We start from the raw sequence: 27,241 nt of genomic DNA on the forward strand, positions 1-27,241 counted from the left end.
AAGTTTATTTCAACTGTTGTAAAGTAGAGGGACACCACTTGCTACCACAAATGAAGAATCATCCGTATATATGATGAAGCATTATATTTCCAGATTTAAGTCTTTTTTACATTCTCACATTTTTTGTGTGTTTTCAATAAACATGGGGTTTCAGTGAACTATTAAAAGCAATATTTACACTTGTAACATGTTTAAATATGCAAAAGCTGTTCGTCTTTTTCAAGATCATTCAGGATTCTCCCATGTACCAATGTCTGAGATTAAAAATATTGTAAGGTTAAATGAAATCAAATGTGAAAAATATTAATATTGCAAATTCAGTTGAAGGAGAGACTGTGTTGCTAAATCCGTTTCTATATCAGATGTGTGTATTTTAATGATAATTTTAAAACAGTGGGACGTAGACCGAATTACAAAACAATGCATTTCTGTGTACTTTAACACCTAGCCTCAGACAGCTATTTTGACAAAAAGTGATTGCATACATAATTGCCCAGCCAGAGCAATATCAACATCTCCAAACACAATAACACATTCACTGGTATTGGATAATATTTATTAAATAATCATACATTACTTCACATTGGTTTCTGCTGTGACACGTTTCGCACGGCTGCTGCTTCTGCCGAATTCAAGAAATGTTCTTGATAACAGTTCCTATGGCAACGAAATGTAAGTGCAAAGATTACGGGGTAATCAAGAGTACCTCATGACAAATTCCGGCCAACGAAAATATGACTAAAATCCACTTAATGACCTAGTTCCCGGATACGTCATTAGGCATGATATTCGTAATTCCAATTTAAAGAGACTTCAGTATTATAGCTTATGAGGATAAAAATGATATGTAATTCACTGCACAGGTCAATATGCCTTTAGTCCAAGATACATTCCACAATATTGATGCATGTACAAGATAAAAGATCAAATTAAAGCACATGATGAACGAGTCTGTCCTTTTTTCCTTCATTTAAAAATCATTATGTGAAAAAAACAGCCCACCCTCAACTGATCAGCCGTGTTCATGGAAAACAGTAGACAGCTAGTCATATTTGATAACTCGCAGCATTTGTCTGAAATGCTTTCTGAGGTTTTGCAATCAGTGAAGCGGAACGGCTCCGAAAAAAATCCCTCTCAGAGATGATGCCTCTGCTCCGATTCAAACAAGACCAACAAACGCTCAATTTGTGCTGGTCTGAGTGCTTGGGACAACACGTGGGAAAAAAATGATGTGAACTTGTGAAATATGTTGCTGTGAGATACTGCAGTGATGTGTTGAGGTCAATGGTATCTGTGTGGTCCAGCCCTGGATGTAGAGGGTAAAAAATCCAGTCTTTTGGATTAGTTCAATCCGAGAGGCTCTCTGTAAACTCTGGAGGGGAAAGAAGCAGTCATTAATTATCTCCTGAGTCCAAACCGTAGTTTGCATGTCTTAGTTCGCCCCCTCTCTTCACCCTTCTGTCTCTCGGTTGCTTGTCCTTTATCATTTGGCTGATAGTTCAGGTCACGTTTTTCCTCTAGGCCCCTTGGAGTTTTTTCTCTAGTCTGTCCAACTTGGCCAGGTTTTCCTTCAGCAGTTTGGAGCCAGGTGAGAGGAGAAGAGCTCTTTGGTAATACATTCGTGCTGCTGCATAGTCTCCCTTAAAAAAAAAAAAAAGTAAATAGCGCACAACAGTTCAGGTTACAATGGCGTGAGGAAATGTCCAGGTCATATTTCATCTAATCAAAAGGAATAAATAAGAATTGAAATATGCATAGTGTACCATAAATATACTTCTAGAGAATTAATTAGTTAATGATAACTACAACATTTACTATTACACTAGTAAAATCAAAAGTTGTTAATATTATTTAATGAACCCGAGCGAACAATGATAAGGAAAGTATTAGACAAGATTAAAAATGTTTTGCTCATTGTTACTTCATGTATTAACCAACTAATAGGAAATGTCAAAATAGAATCACCATCATTTTATTAACAATTAAGCATATTCCCTTCAAATTCTCATTATTTAAAAAAAATCTTGCATTTTTTATTGTAATGCAGTAATAAAAGTCGATTTTCTTTTGCACATTTAGAATAATTTGTAATTTTTTAATGGTTTTAACAAAATGTGACTCAATTATTAACATTTTAGCATTATTTTTATACTTTAAATAATAAATGTGTGAAATAGTTTATAATTTCTGCATTTAAATAAATTATAAATTTATGCTTAATTATAATTAAAAGATACAAATTATTTTATGAAATTTTGTAACTCAAGATAATGTATCTGATTTTAAAAGATTTTTATATAAAATGAGAGTAGTCCATTTTTTACAATTTTTTTTACAATTTTAGTTTTTGTGTTTTACATATTTTGATATAGCTTATTATTTAATTTTTTACTTTTAATTATTAGCATTATTATATTTTAATTTAAAAAAATTATTTGTTATTTAATTTGTATTACTGGGTATAATAAAATGCTATTATTCATATTAATATGATATAATTATATTAATGTGAATACATTAATATATTTATATAATAATATATCATTATGTCTTCCTTCACATTACAGAAATAATTAATTTTACAAGTTACTGAGAACACATTATCACAAAAATAATGTCACAATAAGTTATGGTCCTATATTAATAAATAAATAAAAAAATGATAATGCATCATTGCGTTTTCCTTCACATTGCAGTAACAGGAATTTGTTTACAAGCTACTGAGAATATATTATCTTTAAAAAAATGTCACAGTTATTTATGGTCCTAACCAATAGCTTCAATTTCTGAATGAAACTAGTTCTTTCTTCATGCAAAACAAAGTTTTCATCAGACCTCAAAATTCAGCCCTCATACCTTGATATGCTGAATGCCGCCCATATTCATCCAGGCTTGTGATTGGTCAGGTTTGAGCTCAACAGCAAGCTTGTAGCTCTGGAAACATTAGATCAAGACATGACATTTTATATACAGGATATGTAGTCAATGATTATTTCAACAGCAGTAAACCTCCAGTGAGATTCAAGCTTTTATAACAGTTTTGGCTTGTGTAAGAAACACGAACCATTCAAGATTAAAAAAGCACTGGAGGCGCATTTAACAGTCTGGCTCTACCGCAGATGTGGTGTTGAAATACCGCAAAAAGCCTTTTTGTTCAGGGATTTATAACTGAGCTTTGAAGGGATAGCACAATTATGTAAACCTGAGACCAGCCTGTTCTCGTCTGTCCTTTTGTGGTCTAAATAAAACTAGAACCACAGGCCAGATATTAGGGGGAGACCTGGAATGGGTCCAGGATCGAAGAATGCAACCAAAACAGTCTCGTATTAACCAGAAATCCTGCTGAAGAAACTTAGTTCTCAAGCACAAAGCTTCCAGCACGAGACTGTTTCCAGTCTGGACTGTATATATTTGGAGATGAAAGGAGGTGGGTGATGTTCCTTTGACAGTATCAGGGCACCGGCAAGGAACAGTGTGAAGGTGAAAGAAGCAGCAAGCAGCAGAGACCACAATTTCCAACATTTGGTTTCATGACTATCAGCAAAACTGATCCATTTTCCAGCTTATTCTGACTGAAATTTAAACAGGAAGGGGCCTGCTTGACAAGTCAAACAACCAATCAGTTTTTTGTGTTTATTGTAATGGATATAACCCTGATTGATATTCATCTTGACAAGTATGTATTTGCTCTTAAAAGGCTTTAAAGGGGTCATATGATGCGATTTCAAGTTTTCCTTTCTCTTTGGAGTGTTACAAGCTGTTCGTGCATACATAAGATACCTAAAGTTTCTCAAACCAAAAGAGATATTCTTTATAAAAGTTAAGACTCTGCCATGCCCCCCTAAATGGCTTATTTAAACACGCCCCCACATGTCTACGTCACGATGTGTGAAGATTTGCATAACACCGCCCAAATGTACACGCAATGAAAGAAGGCATAACTTTTATTCTCGCGGTAGTGTTGTTGCTGCCGCTGCGATGTCGTGGAGACGCTGTGTTTTGTTGTGAAAGCGAAAGTACTTTGTTTGGCCTTCCAAATGAGTTCACAACTAGAAATCAGTGGTTAAGCTATATTTACAACACTGTTCCAAAAGAGTACAATGCAAATATTCGAGTGTGTGCAGCGCATTTTACAGAGGATTATTTCCTGAACCTGGGAGGAACCAAATGCCTCGTTTATTGCGGGTTTAGTCTCATCGGGACATGGCATCACAACATGGTAAGGGGCGTAAAATTTCCATCACGCGCTTGAGGTATTCGGCCAATCACAATGCACGGATAGCTGGCCAATCAGAGCACTCCTCGCTTCTCAGAACGATGAGCTTTGTAAAAATCGGTGTGTTTCAGAAAGGCGGAGCATAGAGGAGCAACAATAATGTACAGTATGTAGAAAATAATGTGCTTTTTGAACCTTGAACCGCGTAAACACAATGCATTACACCAAATACACAAAATAATGTTCTTTTTAGCAACATCATATGTTACATTTTCAGTCAAAGGAACAATTCCACTGTAGCCAAATTTTCAATTCAAAATGTTTAATGCAGTTAAGAAGATAATCAATACATAACAAATATCAAATATCTAATTATTCATATTGATATATTTAAATAATATTTCATTATTATTTTCTTCCTTCACATTACATTTATAGGATTTTTTTTTTTTTTTTTTACAAGCTATTGAGAATATATTGTCATTAAAAAATTATTTACGGTCCTAAGTTACGGCTTTATTTTCTTTATGGGAATATTTCTTTCTGAAAAATACTATGCTTTTCATAAAAGTTAAAAAGTAAATCAATCGATTCTGAAAAACAAAAAATAAGCCTCAAATCTTATGCTTCTCAGAGGACTGATAAAAACCTGTATATCTTTACTCTTGGATTTTGTATAAATCCCGACACTCAAATTAGAGCTTTTCATTTTGGGTAAAGCTCTTGCAATTTTTGTGTGCGATATGCATCAATCAGTCCGTGAACTATCTATAGGAAAGCTAAGAATATAGTAAACAAGAATGTGAAGAAAGGGAATATTAGAAGAGCTCTTCGCTCACACTGACAACTGCAGGTGAAGTTACCTGGAAGGCTCGATCAAGCTCGTTCATCTCTCTGAGCTGGTTGCCCATTGAGAAGTGCAGCTCTGCCCTCACCGCAGAGTCTGACGGCTCCTGCTGCAGTGCTGTCTTCAGTGCATCCAACGCCTGAAACGCACATACACTCATTAACCTTAACTTCTTTTTCCTGAGTTTCTTTGTCTCTCAGGAGGCATAGAGATTTCTCTTTGAGGCAGAGAACCACTAAACTGAGTAATAAAGTAATGAGTAATAAAAAGAAATTACATGCAATTTATTTTAGTCTAGGACGCCTCACTGAGATTCAATAAAATGTTCTTGGACCCGGACGAAATTGGACCCGGGCAAAATTAAGATCCGGGATGAACTGATTCACAGCACCAAATGAGATGAAAAAACCTTGTGTTTGTGTTTTCCGCTTTAGTACGGGGGTAATAAAAGAGAGCACGCATGAATTGACGCACACAAAGACATGTACACGCACCTCAGTGTGGTTGCCTTGTTTGCTGTAGATGGCAGACAACAAGCGGTAACATTCAATGCAGTTGCTGATCTTTGAAATTATGCCCAGGGTCATTTTCTCTGCCTCTGCAGAGCGACCTGCCATGGCCAAAACCTGCGCCTGTGGAGACAACGAGATGGGAAAGAGACAAAACGAGTTAAAAATGGAGAGAGGGAATGAAAGAGCAACCAGAAAGGAATGATGTGATGTGAATCACAGTGAAGGGTCTGTGGAGACTCAATTAAGCTGACGTTCTGCGCTTTGAAACACTCCAAGCAAACCGTTTTCAAATACCAAAGCCAATGCTGACAATTAAGGGGATATTTCACCCAAAAATGAAAAAATGCTGTTAATTTACTCACCCTCAGGCCATCCAAGTAAGTTTTTTTTTGTGTTTTTTTGTCAGTAGAGCAGTAAAGAAGATTTTTGACTGAAACCGTGGTCCATGGTGATTCATAAAATGAAAGTCAGAGGCTGCAAATTTAGTTTTTAATGATCAACTTTTTATTGTATTTTAAATATAAACAAAATAACATCATTGGAACAAATAGTTAAGGACGAAGGAATAACAGACATATTGCTAATAATTTGACAGTCGGACAGGCAAGAAAAATAAATTAAAAAAAGGTTACATTATATAATCATCATTTCTTAATCCAATAAATTGGAAGAAAAATATTGCCAGGCATCAATAGTCCCAGTTTTGGCCTTATTATGAATTCAACATATTTTTGCACACATGTGCGGTGTAAACTGTATTCTTGTCTTCTTCGCAGCCGTAAAACCAGTGAACTACATTCTCTTTTATATTAAACTTGCACAGAAGTCAGAGAGCGGCTGCCCATTTTTGAGAATAATAAGAAAAAAACATATCAAAGAACACAAAATTAATACCTATGGCTCCTGACGATATATTGAGGTCTTATGAAGCAAAACGATCGGTCTGTGCAAGAAACTGAACATTATTTACTACATTATTACATGTAATCTATAGCCTCATGCAACTGGGAAATCTGATTCTTTTTTCGTAAACTGGTTCTTTTGGACAGTTCGTTTCTATTAACTGGTCCAATTCATTACATTTACATTACATTACATTTATTCATTTAGCTGACGCTTTTATCCAAAGCGACTTACAATTGCTATATATGTCAGAGGTCGCACGCCTCTGGAGCAACTAGGGGTTAAGTGTCTTGCTCAGGGACACATTGGTGTCTCACAGTGGATTCGAACCCGGGTCTCTCACACCAAAGGCATGTGTCTTATCCACTGCGCCATCACCACCCCCATCATTAGTTCGTTTACATAATCATACAATGACGTAATGTATACATAACAGTTATTAAAGCACCCAATAATGATGTGAAACCTGAAGGTTTTGCATGTCTAAAGCATATAAGTTCAATTCAACTTTTTACATAAAAAAACTCAAAACTCCGAATAATAAATAACATTCAGCTTCTTGCACAGACTGATTGTTACGCTTCATGAGTTCAATATTTCGGCAAGAGCCTTGGTTATTAATTTTGTGTTCCTTGATATGCTTTTTTTTTAATTCTCAAAAACGGGAAGCTGCTGACTTGCATTTTCTGAATCACCAAGGACCACAGTTTCAGCTAAAAAGATGTTCTACTCAAGAAAAAAAAAGTCACCTAACATCTTGGATGGCCTGAGGGTGAGTAAATTAACAGCAAATTACATTTTTGAGTGAATTATCCCTTTAAAACCTAATATAACCTAAATATAACTGGTTGGATTGAAAAAAAAAAAAAACGAGAAAGGAAATGGTGGTAAGTTTTTTTTTATGCTAAAAAAAAGTGACTAATCTCACCAGGGCGAGCCAGATATCAGTGCTGTCGGGCTGAAGCGTGGCCGCCTCTCTGTAAACCTCCAGTGCCTCCTCGTATCTACCAGTGTTGTAGTATAAAGCCCCAAGAGGGGTCAGGATATCCACTTTACGAACCACTTGCAGGGCCCTGTGAGACACACAAACACACACACACACACACCCACACACCTGTGATTTAGCTGTGCAAGCTGGATACACCGTTCAGACTATTCGGTTTAATTTGATCTCATCTTACCTTTTGTACCATAGCTCTGCATCTTTATTGTCATTGGACGAGCGAAGAAGACGACCCAGGTTCACCATGGCAACATAGTGAGATGGCTTGAGACGCACCGCTTCCTGGTAATGAAAGGCTGCACGATCCCCATGACCTAAAACGGAGACAGCCAGGTTATTATGGAAGCATATGTGTAGCAAAATTCAATTTGCATATTACACTGCAAATTGAATTTTGCTACACATATGCTTCCATAGGTTATATGTAGGCTGTATAATATGTGGTTGATATGAAGCATGTAACATAACACATGTGTAGGGCCCTATAATAATGGAATCCGCGGATGGAATCCAGTCATAAAAATGGAATTTGCTGTATAACGCGGACTTTCACAGAATTGTTCAAATTTTGGGATGGATAAATCAAGAGTAGGTCAGTACACTTAAATCAAGATGCAATATGGACTAGTGTCTGTGAATATTAAGCAACAAAATACCATTTAAATATGAATCCTGCATGTTGGTGTCTCTGTGTGAATGAATGGCGCAGACGTGGGTTTCATTAACTACACACATACTGAAGCTCTACTCATGAACAACCTCTAGAACTGCTCTGAGAGTCACTTCATGAGCATTTTACCGTTTCATTTGAGAAAAACTATCATCATATCATAAACAAACAGAAACCTAAAGATCTTCACAGCAACCCGTCAAAATAACATCATAGCAGAGTTGATCTAGTTTAGAGAGTTCTAGAAGTTTCTTACCTGTGTCCACCAGGAACACGCCGTAGTTGTTATGGAGGTCAGAACTGTCAGGGCAGTTCTCAATACCCTTGGTATAAATTTCATTTGCTTCTTTAGAATGTCCCTACACAAAAATGAAGGAAAGATTAAGTATATAAAATGGGGCCTTTATTAGGTATTGCAAAAAAAACTGACCAAAAAGATCACTTTGTATGTGCATCATTTACTAAAACAGGCACAAATGACAGAGAGCAAGACCTGGTCAGCATATAGAGAGGCCAGGCTGGAGTACGCGTCAGCAAAATGGTGACCGAAACGAATTGATTCCTTCAACATCCTCTCCGCCTCTTCCTCCTTCCCCTGAGACCTGCAAAACCATCATCACCATCATCCTCTTCCTCATACACACAGACACAGTGGCTGTGTCTGAAACTGAATGCAGCAGTACCAAAAACATGAAATTACTTCTGTGAACCACAACATCAAACGCTATTTCTATCCTTTCCAGCATCCGGATGTACCTGGGTGCGTTCCAACCTTGGCATACGGCACACAAAAGCAGCATTCTCAGATTAAGTCATATTGCAATAGCGTTTGTGTATTTACTTCAAAAGGCTATTTTATGTATTTACTTCAGAAGGCTACCAATTTATGTATTTACCTCAGAAGGCTACCGATTTATGCATTTAGAGACTTTCTAGAGACTGAAAAGACTTTCATAATTCAGGTTACCAATTTGTCTTTACTTCAGAAGGTTACCAGTTTGTGTACTTTATGGAAGCTCGTTTCCACCACTGAATAAAAGGTAATTGCAAGTTTTCATCTCACAATTCTTACCTTTTTTCTCACAATTACAAGTCTCACGATTCTGAGTTTATATCACACAATTCTGACTTTATACCAAGCAATTGTGAGTTATAGTCAGAATTGTGAGATATAAACTTGCAATTTCAAGAAAATAGCCTTTTTTCCTCAGAAATTGACTTTATAATTTGCAATTGCGAGTTTACATTTAAAAATTCTGACAAAAGAAGTCAGAATTGCGCGTTTATATCCCACATATATAATTTGCTGAGAAATAAGTCAGAATTGTGAGATAAAAGGTCATTATTACCTTTATATTTTTACCTTTAGTGAAAGTGAAAGAGCCAAGTATAAGTATGGTGACCCATACTTAGAATTCGTGCTCTGCATTTAACCCATCCAAAGTGCACACACACAGCAGTGAACACACACCCGGAGCAGTGGGCAGCCATTTATGCTGCAGCGCCCGGGGAGCCGTTGGGGGTTCGGTGCCTTGCTCAAGGGCACCTCAGTCGTGGTATTGAGGGTGGAGAGAGCGCTGGACATTCACTCCCCCCACCTACAATCCCTGCTGACCCGAGACTCAAACCCACAATCTTTGGATTACGAGTCCGACTCTCTAACCATTAGGCCACAACTTTAGAAGGTTTACTATTACCTTTATTTCAGAAGGTTACCAATTTGTTACTTCAGATGATATGGAATTTATGTATTTACTTCAGAAGGTTGCCCAGGTTGAAGAGAGCTCTGTTGTGTTGAGGATTAATATCCAGCGCTCTCCTATAATAAACTTCAGCCTCCTCTGCCTGGTGAGTCAGGGTGCCCAGATTATTCAGAGCACTGGCATGTCGAGGGTACAGTCTATACAAAAACACAGAGGCAATTTACGGATTTACATAATCAAATGAAAGCACTGATTCTTAACCAAAAGTATGAAGGAAACTGGGGGTATTAAGGTGTATTTTGGCAATTGGAAATGCTTCCATCAGCAGACCAAACCATTGAGTGTCAAATTATTCTCATGCTCACATAAACACACTTACCTGAGGGCTGTTTTATAATGGAAAATGGCTTCTTGGTTTCGTCCCCTGTCCTTCAGGAAGTTGGCATAGTTGTAATGAACTTTAGCATTGTGAGGTAAAGTTTGAATGCCAGACCTGACAGAGGAGGAAGAAAACAGATCAGGAACCAGAGGAAGAAATAGCATATCAATTTGAAAGGATAAAAATCCAAAGAATGCAACACTTCATACAAAATTACATAAAAAATAACCAGGGTTATTATAGTTAACTAAAACTTTTATTCTGGATCTTACAGCAGGAAGTGAATATGAACATTCACACTCCCACACACCTGAACAGGGCTTCTCTGGAGAGCCAGATCTCATTCTGTTGGACAGTCTTCCAGGAGAAGAGGAGGAGGACAACCAGCATGGACACAGTTAGTGCGGCTGCTCCCCACCGACTGACCACTGAATACAGTCTGTTCAGCCCGTGCACCACCAGAACACAGTAACCCATACTGGACAGACACAAAGAGAGTGTTGTTATGGAAAAATCCTTTGTAATGTGAGCAACACTGCATAGATGGACGAATTAAAGCAGTTTTGGAATAGACCTTTGTGTATATTCCACAGGTAATGTACTGTAGAGAGTATTGTGGGTGGAAATAACATTTTAAACTATGATGTTAATGCATTTCAACATTTAATGTTCTCTCATGTTTTTAATGTTATTTCAGACAGCTAAAGAACCATTTCCTAGGTGGAGACATCTAACTCTTATGAAAAATAGCAATAATATACCCTTTAAAAATATTATGTCTGTGCAAGACTTTAATAAAATATTCAAAATGACAACGACTTACGTTAAAAAATCATTTGACTCTTATGAAAGTATCTCAAATATCATTCATGTGTGTAGCATAACTGCTGAATGACAAAACATGCAATGACAAGTAAAACTAAAAGGTTAAGGGTAGGAGTGATTTTTCACCACAGAAAAACAAAACAAAAACACAAAAAAAACACTGGAAATAAAATAACTACAATTTCATGAATTATAATGTATTAGCAACTAAATATTCAAAATTACTGAAGAAATGCAAAAGTTTAAGAATCAGATTATACAAAACAAATACTAAATATATTACAGGATAAAAAAAAAATATAATAATATATAATGATAATAATAATATATAAATAGCAGAAATTATGATTTTATTTTATTTTATGCAGTGTGGATTGACTATTATTATCAAACACTAAATATTGTGCTAATTATTGTAACCCTGTTATGATCCCCCAGGTAAGCATCAAGGCAAAAGCATTTAAAATTGCAAACACAAACTCAAAATCAGACACATCTGTGAATTATGTTTGTTGACTTGAATGCATATTTGAAGGTAATCATGAGAAGGAAAAAACGCCCTTCAATCCTTTAGTCACAGGAATGGGGTCGATCTGATTCCACACCTCACACGGTTTATTTTCAGACATTGGTGTCACTGTTGACACGGTCAAAAACAGCTCAAGTCAAACACAATTACATGAATCCTCCAGACAGAGAATATTACTTACTAGTGTTGAAAAAGACCATTGAAGAAAAAAATTAGTTATATCAAATAGCATATTCGCTGGGAATATCTGTTTCATGTTTTTTTGTTGTTACTTATTCAGTGTTTCTGGGGCTTAATTTGGATTCAATATCCTTCCAATCTCATTTTCTTTCTTTGTCTCTCTGCTTTGCGTCACAGAAAGCGACACCTCCCTTTCCTCGTCAACACCCACTCCTCAAAAACAGAACATATGAGGACTCCTGCGGCTTCACACACACTTCCACAGCTTCCCACACACATTCACACACTTCTGAAACATGTGGTACATTCACAGTTCAAATGAATTTGTCTAGTAATTCCGTTGTGAAGACACATCACTTGAACAAGAGTTTTAATGAAGAAAATGTAAGTATGCTTGCCTTTGCAAAATTTGCATCCACAATGCTAAAGCGTTATTTTTGGTTGCTAAAATATGCAGTATTGCAAGGCTCTATGATATTTTGGTCTCTAGATATGGTTCAGATTCTTCCTTCTATATAAGTCTATAAGATTGCTTTGCATATTTTACCATAATAGTCTCAAAGTAAGTATAAAATGAAAATTCAGGACAAATACAGGACACGTTTTAATACTTGGCTAGGTAAAAATTTCAAAAAAAAATTAAATTTGAGGTAAATTATGACAGTTTTATAAGACCAAGTATGAGCAAAAGTAACTGTGATGTTCCCCTTATATTTTTACTGCACAGACACAACTCACATTCCTCTCGTAGCTTTTCACTGATGTGTGTGTGTGTGTGTGTGTGGCTGCATGTGTGTATAAATGGTTTGGCCTCTGAACCGCAGTGCCGGCCTCACGTGTCTGACTACGATTGCTGTTAGCACTAACAAAGACAGTGCTACTAATATTTACCCAGCATGCATAGAAAAGTACCGCCTAAACACCAAGATAAGTGCCCATCTGATCCTAACACAGGCCATTAAATTCACTGAGCACAAACCGCTCATTACTCATAACTAAGTGTACTCACGGATGTAATGCTGTGTGTACTTGTATTTATGTGTGTGTATGTGTACGTTTGTACGTTGCTACTCCGAGCTAATAAGATAATTTTTGAACAACTTCTATTAAATGCCTCGCCTCATTGTTCAAATTTCTGTTTAATCTCGACAGTTTAGATAATACGAACACACACACACGCAGACACACACACATTTATAACAGATCAGTGGTGCATTATGGGAAGGAGGGCTCAAGACAGATTATGTACTGTTATCAGTGGTGTGTCATCCCAACAGCGAGATGAAGGAGAACGAGGGAGAGAAAAATGGAAGTTAAATTTGTAATGCTTTAGAAAAAAGTCACATGAAGAGCAAGGAATGTTGTCAAAGGAGATTTTCTCAGGCCGTCGCAATATATTTTTACAGGCACATCCGCACACACACACGCACACAAACCTGGGCATGTAGAGAACTCTTTCCGCCACCACAAATCCCACGCGGAAGAACAGATTACTGGCTGGGATGAAGGGAAAGACCAGGAACAGCACGCCCACCAACACCTCCTTTCCTTTCATCTTCTACACAAAGAGAGAAACGAAGCAAAAGTGAGATAGATTGAGAGAGAAACCAGAGGCTGTTTGCTGTTAGAGAAACCAAAATGTTCTACTTTTCCAGCAGACAATGTCAGTAGAGCTTGTCTATGCAAAATCTGCAGCCACAGTGTTATTATGCTGCTAGAGCGTTGTTGTAATACTCAAGAGTTTTTTTATGGTGGCCAAGAAAGCTCACTCAACCTGGTACAACTAAACATAACACATGCAAATACAAAAAAACACAAGAAAACATCTGACAATATGTGATGCAAATACTCACAACGGAAATGTTTCAAGGGGACCCCAATAAGTTGTGAAAGCAGGTTAGCCATTTTACATAATTCTTCACAGTTAATGGTGTATTTCTACAGATTATTTATGCTAATAATACCCAAAAGACTAAGAAATTATCGACCAACAAAAACGATAAAAAAAACACCTTTCAGGTCATTGACAGCACCATTGACGAGTAGACACTGAATAATAAGCTTTTCCCAGCCAGATTCGTAACTTGTTGGGGTCCCCTTGAAACAATTCCGTTGTGGTCTGTTCTATTTGCAGCATGTTTATGTATTTGGTTGTTGTGAGGATTTGTAGTGCATTTGCATTGTGAGAAATTGCAGCACATTTCTATGTTTGGTTGCATTCTGCAGTATATGCAGCATATTTCTATATGTAGTTGTTGTGAGTATTTTCAACACTATTCTTTATTTAGTTGTTGTGAGTATCTGCATCGCATTTCTGTATTTGGTTGTTGTGAGTATCTGCAGCATATTTATGTATGTAGTTGTTGTGAGTATCTGCAGCACTATTCTTTATTTGGTTGTTGTGAGTATTTTCAACACTATTCTTTATTTGGTTGTTGTGAGTATCTGCATCGCATTTCTGTATGTAGTTGTTGTGAGTATCTGCAGTGTGTTTGTGTAATTTGTTGTTGTGAGTATTTGCAGCACTATTCTTTATTTGGTTGTTGTGAGTATTTTCAGCACGTTTCTGTATTTGGTTGCATTGGGCCTCATTCATGAAATACGAGTAGAACAAATTTGTGTGTAAATCGTTCATAAGGCTGTTCTGATGTAAATTTTTGGATTCATGAAAATATTTGTATTTTTGCTTCGTATCCGGTTTAGCTTTGGGTAGAACGCAGCGCTTGTCACTTTTTATCCAGCCGTCCAATCAATGGCGGAAGAGCGGGACAAAACACCGACCAATCATCCTACTTGTACAACAACTGAACAACAATAAAGTTAATATTACTGGTTACTGCATTTTTATATTCTTCAAAATTAGATACTAGTAATACGTTACTGCCGTGGATATTCCACATCATAGTAACCAAATCGACAGCTGGAAAAAACTTCTTTTTACAGTCTATGGGAAAAACGCCACCAGCTGGCCTTTTTAGAAGAGCACCTGTCATTTTTCAGGTGGCTAAAAACACTTTGGTGGACACACGTTATTGAATATTTATTGTTAGCCAAATTGCCTATTAGTCTTTTTTGTATTTATGCAATATACTGCAGCCAAACCTGACAAAGTAGATCAGAATATTTCACTGCGTTCCTGGACATGAAATTTGCGTAGCTGTAGTCATAGGCGGGGATTATGCTAATTGTGAATGAGAGTGCACGAGCGCCCTATTTACGAATGATTGGAATTCATTAACATACATATCAAATCGTTTGTGAATCCGGAGGAGAGTTTTCGGGAAGGTCCGTTTTACGCGCAAATTACTCGGAATTTACTCCTATATTTACGAATGTTGCATGAATGAGGCCCATTGTGAGTATTTGCAGCGCGTTTCTGTATTTGGTTGTTGTGAGTATCTGCAGCGTATTTCTGTATTTTGTTGTTGTGAGAATTTGCAACACTTTTCTGTATTTGGTTGCGTTGTGAGTGTTTGCAGCACATTTCTCTATTTGGTTGTATTGTGAATATTTGCAGGACGTTTCTATAATTGGTTGTTGTGAGTATCTGCAGCAAGTTTCTATATGTGGTTGTTGTGTTTGCAGTGCGTTTCTGTATTTGGTTGTTATGAGTATTTGCAGCGCCTTTCTGTATTTGGTTGTTGTGAGTATTTGCAGCATGTGCTCTCAAAATGATGAAGATGTTTTCTCCATTTGTTGGTGTTTTTTGTATTTGCATGTGTTTTCTATGGTATTCTGATGGTATTTAACGGTGTTGCTATGAGGTTGTTAGGATGTTACTATGAGGTTGCAATGTTTTTCTGAGTGGTTAACTGGGTTACTATGAGGTTGCTATGGTATTCTGTGTGAAATGTATAGAAATGAAAAAACACAAACATACAGAACACACACACACACACACACACACACACAAAACATACTTGCTTCATGACTGGCACGTTGTTTACTGTCTAGGCAATATTTCCACTACCAAGATGCTCTTTTCTACACTGCTATTGAGCTCCCATTGCTTTATTATCGTTTAGGGCAGTCGTGGCCTAATGGATAGAGAGTTGGACTTGTAACCCAAAGGTCGTGTACACTTGGATGGGTTAAATGCAGAGCACAAGTTCCAAGTATGGCTCACCATACTTGGCCACACACCACTTCCCTTTCCCCTTTATTAATGTTATTTGAGTGTGTTTCCTTGAAATATGAGCTAGAGTTGTTTCTATTGATGTATAAGTTCATTAAATATGACAGCAGAGGAATAAAGGGTCGATACAGAGATATGAAATGTAAGGTAGAACAAGAGAGGTTGGGGGGATGAAATCATAACTGTATCACGCTTGGTTTACTTTCAATAGGCCGATATGCTGATAATAAGCAATAAAACCGAAGCCACTGTCTGGAGGTTCACTCTCATATCCACAGACAGGATATGAATGTTTTAATACTGATTTCTGTCTTCTAGTCCATCAGAAACATTAATTAACTTCAGATTCAGCAACAAATGAGCAGACATGCAATGACTGTGTAAAGAAATAAACAAAAGCTCGCATAAAAATGTGCTGATAACATTCACGGACACAAATCATTACCATCGACTCGCTCTTGGGCCTGCGTGTGTTTTTGTGTGTTTTGCATGAGATAATTAGCCTAGTAAACATTCCTGAGGAGACAGATTAGAAAGTCATTAGGGTGAATCTTTGGCACACAGCTCCGCGCGGCTGATCGGGGGAGGCCTGCCAAAAGACGCCTCTGATAAAGGCGTGGCCAAGTATGGTCATTTGGCTATGGGAATATTTCAGTGAAAGGGGAAGCTCGATTTTAAGTTCAAGTTTCTGGTGTCAAATAGGTTGTTGCTTAGGTTCAAAAGTGTAAAATAACACTGACTACTAGCCGCCTGGTTTATATCACCTCAAATGACCTCAAGCAGATTGTTAATTCCCATAACTAGGCATGAACTATATTCAGTTTTCATTTACGTTTTAGTCATTTTTATTTGTGCTTTTGTAATTTTTATTTGTTTGGTTCATTATTCTATTAATTTTTTATATTTCACTTTAGCTTAGTTAATATTTATTTTAACTACTGTTTATTTTTGTCATTTTAGTACTTCAACTTTATTTACTTCAGTTACAACATTTTCTTTCATACTTTCATACAAATTTTAAAGTGTTAATTTAGTTACATTTTGATAATAATTTGATAGCTTTATAAAATTATAAATTAATATCTGTTAAATAGAGAGAGAGAGAGAGAAAATAAAAATTATTAAATATATTTATCTGTCTATGTATTTGTACAATTAGGTACAGAAAATCCAAGCAATGCAAACAGACAAAGAGAGACGCAAAACCAGAGAGCACTCATATACACAGAGCCTAAAAGCTTTTGTTTTTCTGGGAAATATTAGAAGGCTAAAGCTGGGTCATGAGAATGATGATAGCTTTGGCATTATACTTTTCGCCAGTTGCCATCTGTTGTCATTGCAGCACAAATAGAGGTCATCCACAGTCTGTCCTAAAATGTCACTGGGCCAAACTCCATTCAGTGGCCCTAAATAGACTAACAACTCTCTCTCAGTTTTGCGCTTTCATTCTGCTTCTTCCCCTCAGTCCTTCCTTTATTCCTTTCACCTTGGATTTTTTCAGTCCTTCAGTTCCCTTCTATCATAATTCCCCTCCCTGAGGTAAGAAGGATAGTTTTGTGATAATACAAGACGCTGCCACTGCAATATTGCTATAAATAGACCTTAATAAAAAAAATAAAAAACAAGGTCCAAAAATGAGGTTGAAAAGTCTGAGGGCACTATTGAAAATTATTCTACATTTGTATTTTTGTAATTTAAATGCACATTTTAATTTAATATTACAATTTGACTGAAAATTCATATATTTTGTTCATGTGACTACTAGCATGGTTTGAGAATGATTTAAAGAGCTTCAATGAAAGCAAGAACATCTGACTGTCTCTACAAAGGAGTCACATGATCAAAACACCAAGATTTGCTTGATAAATTTGATTACTGACTAGAGTTATTATAGTATTACTTATATACTATTTAGCTCATTAGCTTTAAATGTTATTCATTTGCTCAAATAGTTTTAGTTTACAATAACCACACTATTGGTCACAAAAAGTGCACAATATATCAGTATGTGTAAATATGTCATAATATTTCTTTATTGTAAAACGTTCTAAAGCTGCCAGTTTCTTTCCAGGTTTAAATTCCTTGTGGACTTTTGGACCTTGCGAATAATTTCACTAGTGAAACATTCATAGAATATGAAATCTGAGATTGTTGTCTCTGTAAACTGAATGAGAAAACCAGGGTTTTTTCAATATTTTCAACTCAATCAGTAAAAGGAGCAGGCAGTTTACTGACATTGGTCTATCAGCTTGTCTCAGACACACACTATGAATTCTTCAGTCAGTATGAGATATGAGATCTGCTGATCAGGGACTGGAATATTCCCTCTCTTTATCTTTCATTTTCCCTCTATCTTAGTTTCTTTGCATGGAGTAAGACTAGCCATCATAAAGATGATTTTCTTTCCACAAACTCAAGGACTTGAGAGGAGAAACGTGAACGTTTCTAAAAATCCCTCAAGGACAGAGCCAACACAGCGGCAAACAACTAAAAAAGCATTCTGGGGCACAACAAAGACAGACTTGACATTCTATCGCAGTTTCTGAAATATTTTATAAAACGAGCATGTGAATGTTTTATCGGTGTCTGAAGCTCTCAAGGCCTCAAAACCTTGAATGCTTTGCTATTTTCTTAAATGTTTTTTCTTACTCGTGGGCTTTTTGGGTCATTCGCTGAATAGAAAAAACAAAACAAACTGTATCACGAACACACCACCCATTATGCCAACTTACGACCATTTCCAACACATAACAAATTAAAAATATTGGTGTATTTGAGACTAATGAACAAATAAACACGCATAATTTAAGCATATTCAAAAGTTTTAAATTGCTTAACGAAGGTCTTTGACTGTAACGGCAAAGTTTTAAAATGTCTGAAGATGCTCTTTGACTGAAATGGTGTGCGGGACTATTTTTTTCCAGTGTCTTTGATGCTAAAATCAGATTCATATGCCATATGAAAATGATATATGAAGAATTTCTCCGTCAGCATATGTGCCTCACAAAAACTGCAAGACAGAGGTGAGCAGAAATAATTGCCTGAAGAACTGATAAAAAAGAAAGCATCTCACTTCATGCGCAATGTGTGCATTAGCTCACGGCAAGCATCTGCTTCACGTGAGCGTTCGCATTCATTTACACAATTGCTGCAATTTTTCACAGGTTGCCATGGTGATAAGTCGCGAAGGATTGCGTTGGGAGTGAAGAACGATACAGAACAGCGGGGTGTGAGACAGCACGAGCGAAGGCTTTTATGTCAATCAAAACGAGAAAGCTACATTTGGGTGTGTGTATTTCATAAATGATGACAGAACGAGTCTGCGTAGACGCAGTTCCTGCGGTTGTCTTGACATGTGGAAATGCGTGTGTGTGCGCTCACCTGTAGGCATGTAACACAGTTCAGGCTCAGTGCCAGCATGACGAGAGCCAAAGCCAGGGAAGCAATATTCCGTCCGTCCCACAGAGACTCCACTAAAGGAATGCTGCCCACCTGTCAATCACAAGTCAAGCAATCATCAAGCATTCCATCAAATGTAGTGATTGCTGTGTGTTTATGTTGATGCCATTTACCTGCCAGTCGTAGCAAAGCACTATGGGAGCCAGTAAGAGCCAGGCATTGAAGGCGAGCAGATAACAGTATGTAAGAAACCTAAAAAGACAGGACATAAAGCCTGGTTGTTTACCTTCAGATCAAAGCGTAAACAATGTATACGTGTACGGTGCTCCAAAATGGGGCTATAGGGTGACGCGGAGGAGACACAAAAAGTATTCTCATTCGTAAAATTACGGTTGAACCACTGATGTCACATGGATTATTTTAATGATCTCTTTGCTACGTTTCTGAGCCTTGATCGTTTAAGGATCCTTGCTGTCTATGGGAGGGTCAGAGAGTTCTCAGTATTAATCAAAAATATCTTACTTTGTGTTTTCTGAAGAAGAACAAAAATCGTACCGGTTTGGAACGACATGAGGGTGAGTAATTAATAGCAGAATTTTTGGGTGAACTATCCCTTTAAGTACTAATAAACAGCCAATATGCTAATATAACTGGTCCCTATACTAAGATGTTACCCAATTTTGTGTAGGCTGCTCACCCTGTGCGGGCAAAGTCATTAGGTTTTAGTCCAATGTGATAACATTAATTAGAATTTTCAGGAGAAAGAAAATCCTTTCCTGGCCAAAACAACCAGAACACAACATGAGGGTTAAAAAAAAAAAGTTATAAAACATTTTTTCCTATGAATGTGAAGGCTGAAGTTGCCATCATAAAGCTAAGAAGTTCTGGGCTGCGTTTCCAAAAAGCACCGTAAGCTTAAGTAAATCGTAAACCCATTGAAACCAATGGAGCTACGATCAACTTGGGCTTATGAAGCTTTTGGAAAACGCAGACATGGGTGGTTGCCAGGGTGTTGCTATCGTGTTTTGGATAGTTTCTTCCTAACTTAAGTAAAATCTAATCCCAAACATGTCATAACATTGGTATTTTAATAAACTGCATCCACATAAAATATTAATGGTCCTTTGGCAATGATAGAAGACCAAGTCACGCACACATAAATATACTTTAGTAATATGAGTAAAACAACAGTTCTCCCTCTGTTATTTATGGATTGGAGGAAATGTCAAGGTTTTCCTGCTTTTGTGTTTCAAATCACATCAGACCTCATACTAGTTTTAAATTGCATTGCAGTGCAAACAGTCTTCAGTGGATGAGAGCATATTTCTCTGTTAACCGTTTTAAGATGAAGATGTGTGAGGGATGACAGTCAGACCGACCTGGTGAGCAGATATGGAGAGAAGGATGCTGGATTGTCTTGCTCTGAGAACAGCGGCATGGATCCACCCATCAACCATAAGCGGAAAGACATGATGACTGTAACCTACCGGAAAAGACTTGAACAAATGAGTACTTGAGGTCATGGGGATTGCACAAATGTGATAGAAATGCCAGTACTGATTTAAATTAAATAAATATTTGATAATGAAATTAATATTAACTAATTATATAAAAATAATAATGATAATAATAAATCTAAATCTAAAAATGTTAAAACATTTTAACATTAAATAGGTGTTTGAAAATTCATATGAAAGTTTAATACGATTTATCAGCAGCTATCAGCAAAAAAAAAAAAATTCAGCAGTTCAGCTGACAAAAAAGTTTGAGAATCCCTGTTAATGTAACTTGATTGCTAATGTTATTAGATGGAGGGACACAAAGCCTGTTTAAAGAGCACTTTTAAATTGGACAAAAATGTGGATATGCCCCTGAAAGCAAATGAGTCATCCATTTTTGGGGGGTTAATTGTCCAAGAGGATAAAGACAGTGAACTTTAAATGCACATATCTGCCAGCTTTTAGTAGATTGGTAGCATATAGATGAGCTCAAAACTAACAAGCATGAATTAAAAGCCAGAAAACTTTGATTTTGCTCTTATGGGGTCAAACATATAAAATAAAATCCAGTTCAGATCTTTAACCACTAAGTCACATCACAGAATAAGGAATCCTAGCCAGAAAAGAAGCATTGCAACATTTGGCAGTAAAAACAGCTACTTACATGTAGCGAGATGACGCAAGCTCGTTTGACAAACGGGCTGGAAATTCTGACGAGCTCCTTCAACCTGGAGCGCGACAGGTGCCTGGAACGAAAGCATAACCAGATGTGACAGTCGTTTAACGACTCCATAACTCAATCAGCTGATGAACTCATTTTCATTCATTACTGACTTAATCAAACCATCAGCGAATTACTTCACGGGTATATTAATCTGTTTACTGCTGCTTTCAATTAATTACCTCTCCATCTTGGAAAACAGATCTGGAAGAAAACATGTGAAAAGACACGCACACAAACACTCTCACAGTCCTTATTAAAAGACTTTAAAATGCCACTCTATACTGGAACGGCATCATCCTTCTTTGAGAGTGCTGGGATGTACAGTGAATTTTAATTCAGCGTGACATGACACCATGACAGCTGTGACTGGAAATGTGGGTGAGATGAATGAAAGAAAAGAAGAAGCGAGAAAAGGAGGTGGGGGAAGAGCGGAGCTCAGGCCGTACATCGCACTTTTGCTGATTGATTCAGTAAAGAGCTGCAGAGAGCTGGGCTTACTGACTGTGTGTGTGTGTGCGTGTGTGTGTGTGTGTGTGTGCATCAGTGCTTTTCAGAGCGTATTATACTCCAGGGATCGGTAACCGGGCTCAAAGACAGCACTGTATTTTAAAAAACGCAAGCCACCCGCCTCTATCCTCGCCTTTTTATTGCTATTTCCATTTTCTGGCGTTTTTGTCTGGTTACAAGAAAATGAGAAGATATAGAAAATAGGGAGGGGGTTTATACTAAACAAATATTGTTTAATGAATTTAAAGTCATTAATTCACATTCCTGTTCTTATTGTGATTGATTCATCAGTGCATGTTATTCAAAAATACAAATAGTCTTAATAATGTTTCGCCGCCACTGAAACAACTGTTCTTTTCTGATGACATCATCAAGGCCACCAAGTTTCACCCAATGGAGAAGTTCCCAGTTTTATTATGAATGATTCAGTTGTGCAGGTTATTCCAAAGAATTTTGAAATATAAAATGTAGATTTCACCACAATATAAACACTTTCACAATACAAACAACTTTCCTTTTTATGATAACAAGTTTCAGCCAATGGGTGCTGGTCGTGCTTCAGAAGGGGAGGAGTCCTACACAAAATGCAAACTGGCACAGGAATTAAATCCTGTGGATAAAATTAAGTCCTGTCTGACATTTTCTTCCTCATTAAATATGCTCTTTCACTTGGAAACATGTCACCATATGGGAATAAAATGAGTTGCGAATGCAATTTCATTTTAAATGTCTCCAATTTGTACATTTTTTGCATCCAAGCATAATTAGACCCCAACTATGAATATACAAATAAGACGTCAACATCTGCTGTGCCATTAAAAGAATTATAGCAACTAGAAATAAGACAATTATGGCATGTCTGCACCAAACTGCAGTCTGTACAAATGCAGATAAACAATCATGTTAATAGAATTAGGAGCATTTATTTAGTTAATGTCAGGTGTTTGAGAGGCATTTATAATTGATGCTCTTATGAATATTGCACTGGTGTAGAGATACAGGAGAGAAAACAAGTGTCAGCTTATGCATTTAATAATAATAAAGCCCACAGGAGACACTCCACCCCCTTTACTGCAAACACACACACACACACACACACACACACACACCAAAACGTACACTGAGAGACAGCATGTCTGCAGGCATTACGACGACTATCAGTCACAATCACACACTCACACACTCCACACTGTGTGTGTGTGTGTGTGAGAGAGTTTGTGTCTCATGTCCTCCCCAGGGTCACGGGTAGCAGCAAAGGTTTATGGGCACTTTTGAAAATCAAATAAAGCTGCAGAGCCCTCATTCCCCAGAGGGAGATGTAGACGGAGAGAGAAATCTTTCCTTTGCTGTTCTTTAAGTCTGCAGAGTGTTATCATTCCCGCCAGCAAACCACAGCCCATGTCACATGTTTTATATAAGTGTCACGGATGTTCTTTTCTGCTGCGCCTGTTAACCTCCTGCTACTATGATGCCTGATTAGCTCATAATTATTCCTTCAAGTCTAATAATCTACCTAATAAATATACATGGTACTTTCATTGAATGGGGTACAAAATTTAAAATAATTTAATTAAAATTATTTCTCTTACTTTTTAAAAGTATTTTTAGTACTTTTTCAACAGATGGTTAGTAAAAGGAAGTGTTCAATCATTAGTAAAATCAACCTGAGGAGGTCAAACTAAATAAATAAATAAATAAATAACTCACATAGGTTTTGCAATGTTGTTTCAAAAATCTGGAATACGTTTAAACAACCATGATTTCTGTTATGCCATTTTCATTGAATAAACATTAAATAAGCAAAATTAAAAAGACTATTTCTAAAAAAAATAACTAGTCTAGAATGATGAAAAAGTAATATGTTGCAAATTTAAGGATTTTTAAAAATGGAAAATAACATTAAAGGGATATATACAAAAAATTTAGAACACTACATATTTTGTTAAAGATAAATATTTTTTGGGGGGAAATTATTATTTTAATAAATATAGTTAATCATTAAAAATAGTTTCACTGTATGGTATAAATTCCATGAGTATGATTGAGAAGCTGAAAACATTTGAGGTAGAAGGAATAAAAAAAATAAAAAATAAATTCAATAATTTTAAATAAAACAAATTGTTAAACACACTTTACATGCTGGTTAATTTTATTTTAGAAAATAGTTAAGCATATCCAATAGCTTTTACAACCACATGAGATGTGTGACTCCATTGATAAAAAATATCTGCATTTGTGAAATGTGGCACATGCATGCAAGTAAACAAGTAAACGCTACAAACATCAGATTATCCATATTAAATGTCTTAATAATGGATTAAAGAAGCTTGCCACTGGATGTTTTGGATCTGTGAGGTCTCTGCTGTCTCTGAGGTTATGTGCTCTGTGACTAATTCAGAGAAATAGATGCATGTCTTGTGTTTTTGATCTCAGCAGAACACATGGGAACGTCGAAAGACTTAACTGCACAAACATCGCCAGCACTGAACATAATTTAAGTACTGTAGTGATATAGACAATGTAACGCATTACTGCAACATGATGTAGATATACATGGATGCAAACAGTAACGCAGATGGCGCAGTTGGCCAGAGAACTTTTAACGTGTGAGTCTGAGTGGTTTCTAAGGTGTTTCTATGTGGCTGGGGGGGGGGGGGGGGGGGGGAGAGGTTAAAATGCTGTTAGGACTGTTAATGTCAAAATAAAACCATGAAAAAGGGGTTTCTTTACATTATCAAAACGGCAAGGCTGGGACAGCAACTTATTAGCCTGGGGAAAAAGGAATGAGTATGGGATTGTGTGAATGTGGGTACAGGGGTGTAATGTTTGCACACAGCACTCAAGGATCAGTCAGGTATCTCAGTCGTGTGTCTCCTTCAGTAATGAGAACCCAAGGGCCAGTCAAGGGGTCCCTATCTATTTTCCACTCACTGATGAGCCCCTTTGTTCAGCTTTTCACACTCTTGGAGAGTGAAGACCCACTGGACACAGAGCACATTTTAAGTAGCTGAGACTGTAATTGAAGCAAATGTGGTTGACACGAAGAGAGAGAGAGAGAATGAGAGAGTTTGGGTTGAGTCGGGGAGTGCGATTGCTGTTTGTCTCGCCTGATTGACTCTCTTTGAATGCCAATTACCGCCACAGCCGAACGAAAGAGCTGAGCTGTAATTGGAAGATTGCTTTGTGTATTCTCCATCGCAGATATGTGCGTTGATCTTCGGCTAGATCGTCTGCTCACAATTTGTTTGGTACCAGTCAAACAGGAAGATTCTTTAAATGATTAAAGAAGTGAAAAACTAATTTGCTTTCATTTGAGTAGTCTACCTGTTTGCAATATATAGACACACTGTAATAAACATTTTGTCATTTGTGGTTATGCAACAAATAGATGATTATATACAGATTTATTTTTTTACTTGAGACATTATTCTATGTCTTTGAAACTGCTCAGAAATAGCTTAAAGGGATATTCCTTTCAGAAAACAATTCTGTAACAAACTTTTTATATACATTTTCATTATTATATTACATTATATTATAGTGATATTGTTTAAAGCCCTTTTGACAATATTCAATTCATATATGGCAATATTTTTAAAGTAAATTTGTTTTTTTTTTTTTATAAAAAAAAAAACATTTTTACCATACAGCCAAACATTTTTACTAAAACAATTTCTATTTTTTTATTAAGATTATTTTAAAGTAAACATTTTGAATCTGATACAAAATGCTTTAAAATAATGAAACACAATTAAATTAAATTAACCTGACACTTTGCACTGATTTACTTAAATTAATTGAACCTGCCACTATATTTTTGAACATGAAAGTAATCTAATGGCAAGCTTTTTAGAAATGGCTAAAGAGAGCACATTAAGTCATTGCAATATTCATGATGTTGCTAACAGTTTTACACAAAATAAAAGCACTGTGTACATATTCAATTACGGAAATGCAACATACTAAATCGGTTCCCTGAAAGGTCACTACCCAAGGTCAGACTTTGTGTCGGCATACATTAGGATGTTTTGATGAGCTAAGCTAATTTTCAATTTTCGATGTTTGTCCAGGGACTGTCGATCTTTAACCGTCTCCTAATGAATTTAAAGAGTGTCTGTGCTATGTGATCCGACTACATGTGATGAATGTGTATCGGTCACTTATAGCACGGTCTCAGCCTTGGGCTGAAGATTGAAAGCACATGGCTGCTCCGATGCTCCAGCCACAGCGGAATTCTCCATAAACATTCCGTCACAGACGGCCTTCCTTGAGCCCTTTATATGCCGTTTATATATTCTGCACACCAGCGAGGGATTTAAATGATTGCTATTTCAGATCTAACTCAAAGAGACAATCAAAGACAATTTGAGAATTGTTTGAACGGTGATAAAATATGATAGAAATTATGTCATGCATGCTGACTGGAAAAATTCCAACACAATGACACAGAGCTTCCAAAGCAATGCTAGCTGACAGTAATCAGTGTCCGCTAATATTATGGCATAGCAAACACACAAACACTTACGAGATGAGCGGTTTGCGGCACAGCACCAGGAAATCGTATAGGATGCACACACCAAACACCGTAACGCCTGTCTCTTTCACCAGCATGGCACAGGTGCCCAACAACAGACTGAGAGCCAGTGACAAGACAGACACTGTGGGGGGAAACTCATCAGCCATTCGGCTCGCTGACACACTCCTGAAAGACAAAAAAAAGAAGTGAAAGTCAACACATATAATAACCAAAAATTTAGGGTCAGTGGGTCATTGCACACTGAGTCCGAAATCTTTGCATGCGTTTTTCCGTTTTTTTCCATATTCCCCATCCTTGTGCATGCTACGGACGCGAAAACGCAGAAAATCGAACCTGATCTGAATGTTTTTTGACGGACAAAAGTTTCGGAGGCAGTGAGCAAACATGATTGACACAACGAGAGGTCGTATTAATTTTTTAACGTGCGAAAATTTCGGACTCAGTGTGCAGTGACCTTAACATTAAAGACATTTATGACGTTACAAAAGATTTATATTTCAAACAAATGCTGTTCTTTTGAACTGTATATACATCAAAGAATCCTGAAAAAATCTTTCATCAAAAATATTAAGCAGCACAACTGTTTTCAACATTGATTATAATAAAAAATTGAATAATTCTAAAACAACAATTTAGGAAAAAAAGTCTTGGTTCACATGGTCTGACAATGCTT

The 27,241-nt window shown here is 36.8% G+C and overlaps 1 protein-coding gene across 1 annotated transcript in view; it reads right to left on the minus strand.

Annotated features, from left to right (window-relative positions):
* Positions 1 to 536: 536 nt before the first annotated feature.
* LOC306861294 (protein O-mannosyl-transferase TMTC1-like) overlaps positions 537 to 27,241 on the minus strand; it is a 39,600-nt gene continuing 12,895 nt past the window's right edge. The window contains exons 4-20 of the mRNA XM_079403493.1: positions 26,557 to 26,733; positions 21,465 to 21,546; positions 20,681 to 20,784; positions 19,475 to 19,553; positions 19,284 to 19,394; positions 13,204 to 13,325; positions 10,544 to 10,711; positions 10,234 to 10,347; positions 9,908 to 10,051; positions 8,645 to 8,753; positions 8,408 to 8,510; positions 7,660 to 7,795; positions 7,407 to 7,551; positions 5,558 to 5,695; positions 5,080 to 5,202; positions 2,857 to 2,934; positions 537 to 1,640 (exon numbers count right to left, since the gene is read on the minus strand). Of these exons, the coding sequence (XP_079259619.1) occupies positions 1,518 to 1,640; positions 2,857 to 2,934; positions 5,080 to 5,202; positions 5,558 to 5,695; positions 7,407 to 7,551; positions 7,660 to 7,795; positions 8,408 to 8,510; positions 8,645 to 8,753; positions 9,908 to 10,051; positions 10,234 to 10,347; positions 10,544 to 10,711; positions 13,204 to 13,325; positions 19,284 to 19,394; positions 19,475 to 19,553; positions 20,681 to 20,784; positions 21,465 to 21,546; positions 26,557 to 26,733 (2,056 nt within the window). The 3' untranslated portion in view covers positions 537 to 1,517. The remainder of the gene's footprint in view (positions 1,641 to 2,856; positions 2,935 to 5,079; positions 5,203 to 5,557; positions 5,696 to 7,406; positions 7,552 to 7,659; positions 7,796 to 8,407; positions 8,511 to 8,644; positions 8,754 to 9,907; positions 10,052 to 10,233; positions 10,348 to 10,543; positions 10,712 to 13,203; positions 13,326 to 19,283; positions 19,395 to 19,474; positions 19,554 to 20,680; positions 20,785 to 21,464; positions 21,547 to 26,556; positions 26,734 to 27,241) is intronic.

Source organism: Barbus barbus (assembly GCF_936440315.1).
Source record: "Barbus barbus genome assembly, chromosome: 42".
Lineage (NCBI taxonomy): Eukaryota > Metazoa > Chordata > Actinopteri > Cypriniformes > Cyprinidae > Barbus > Barbus barbus.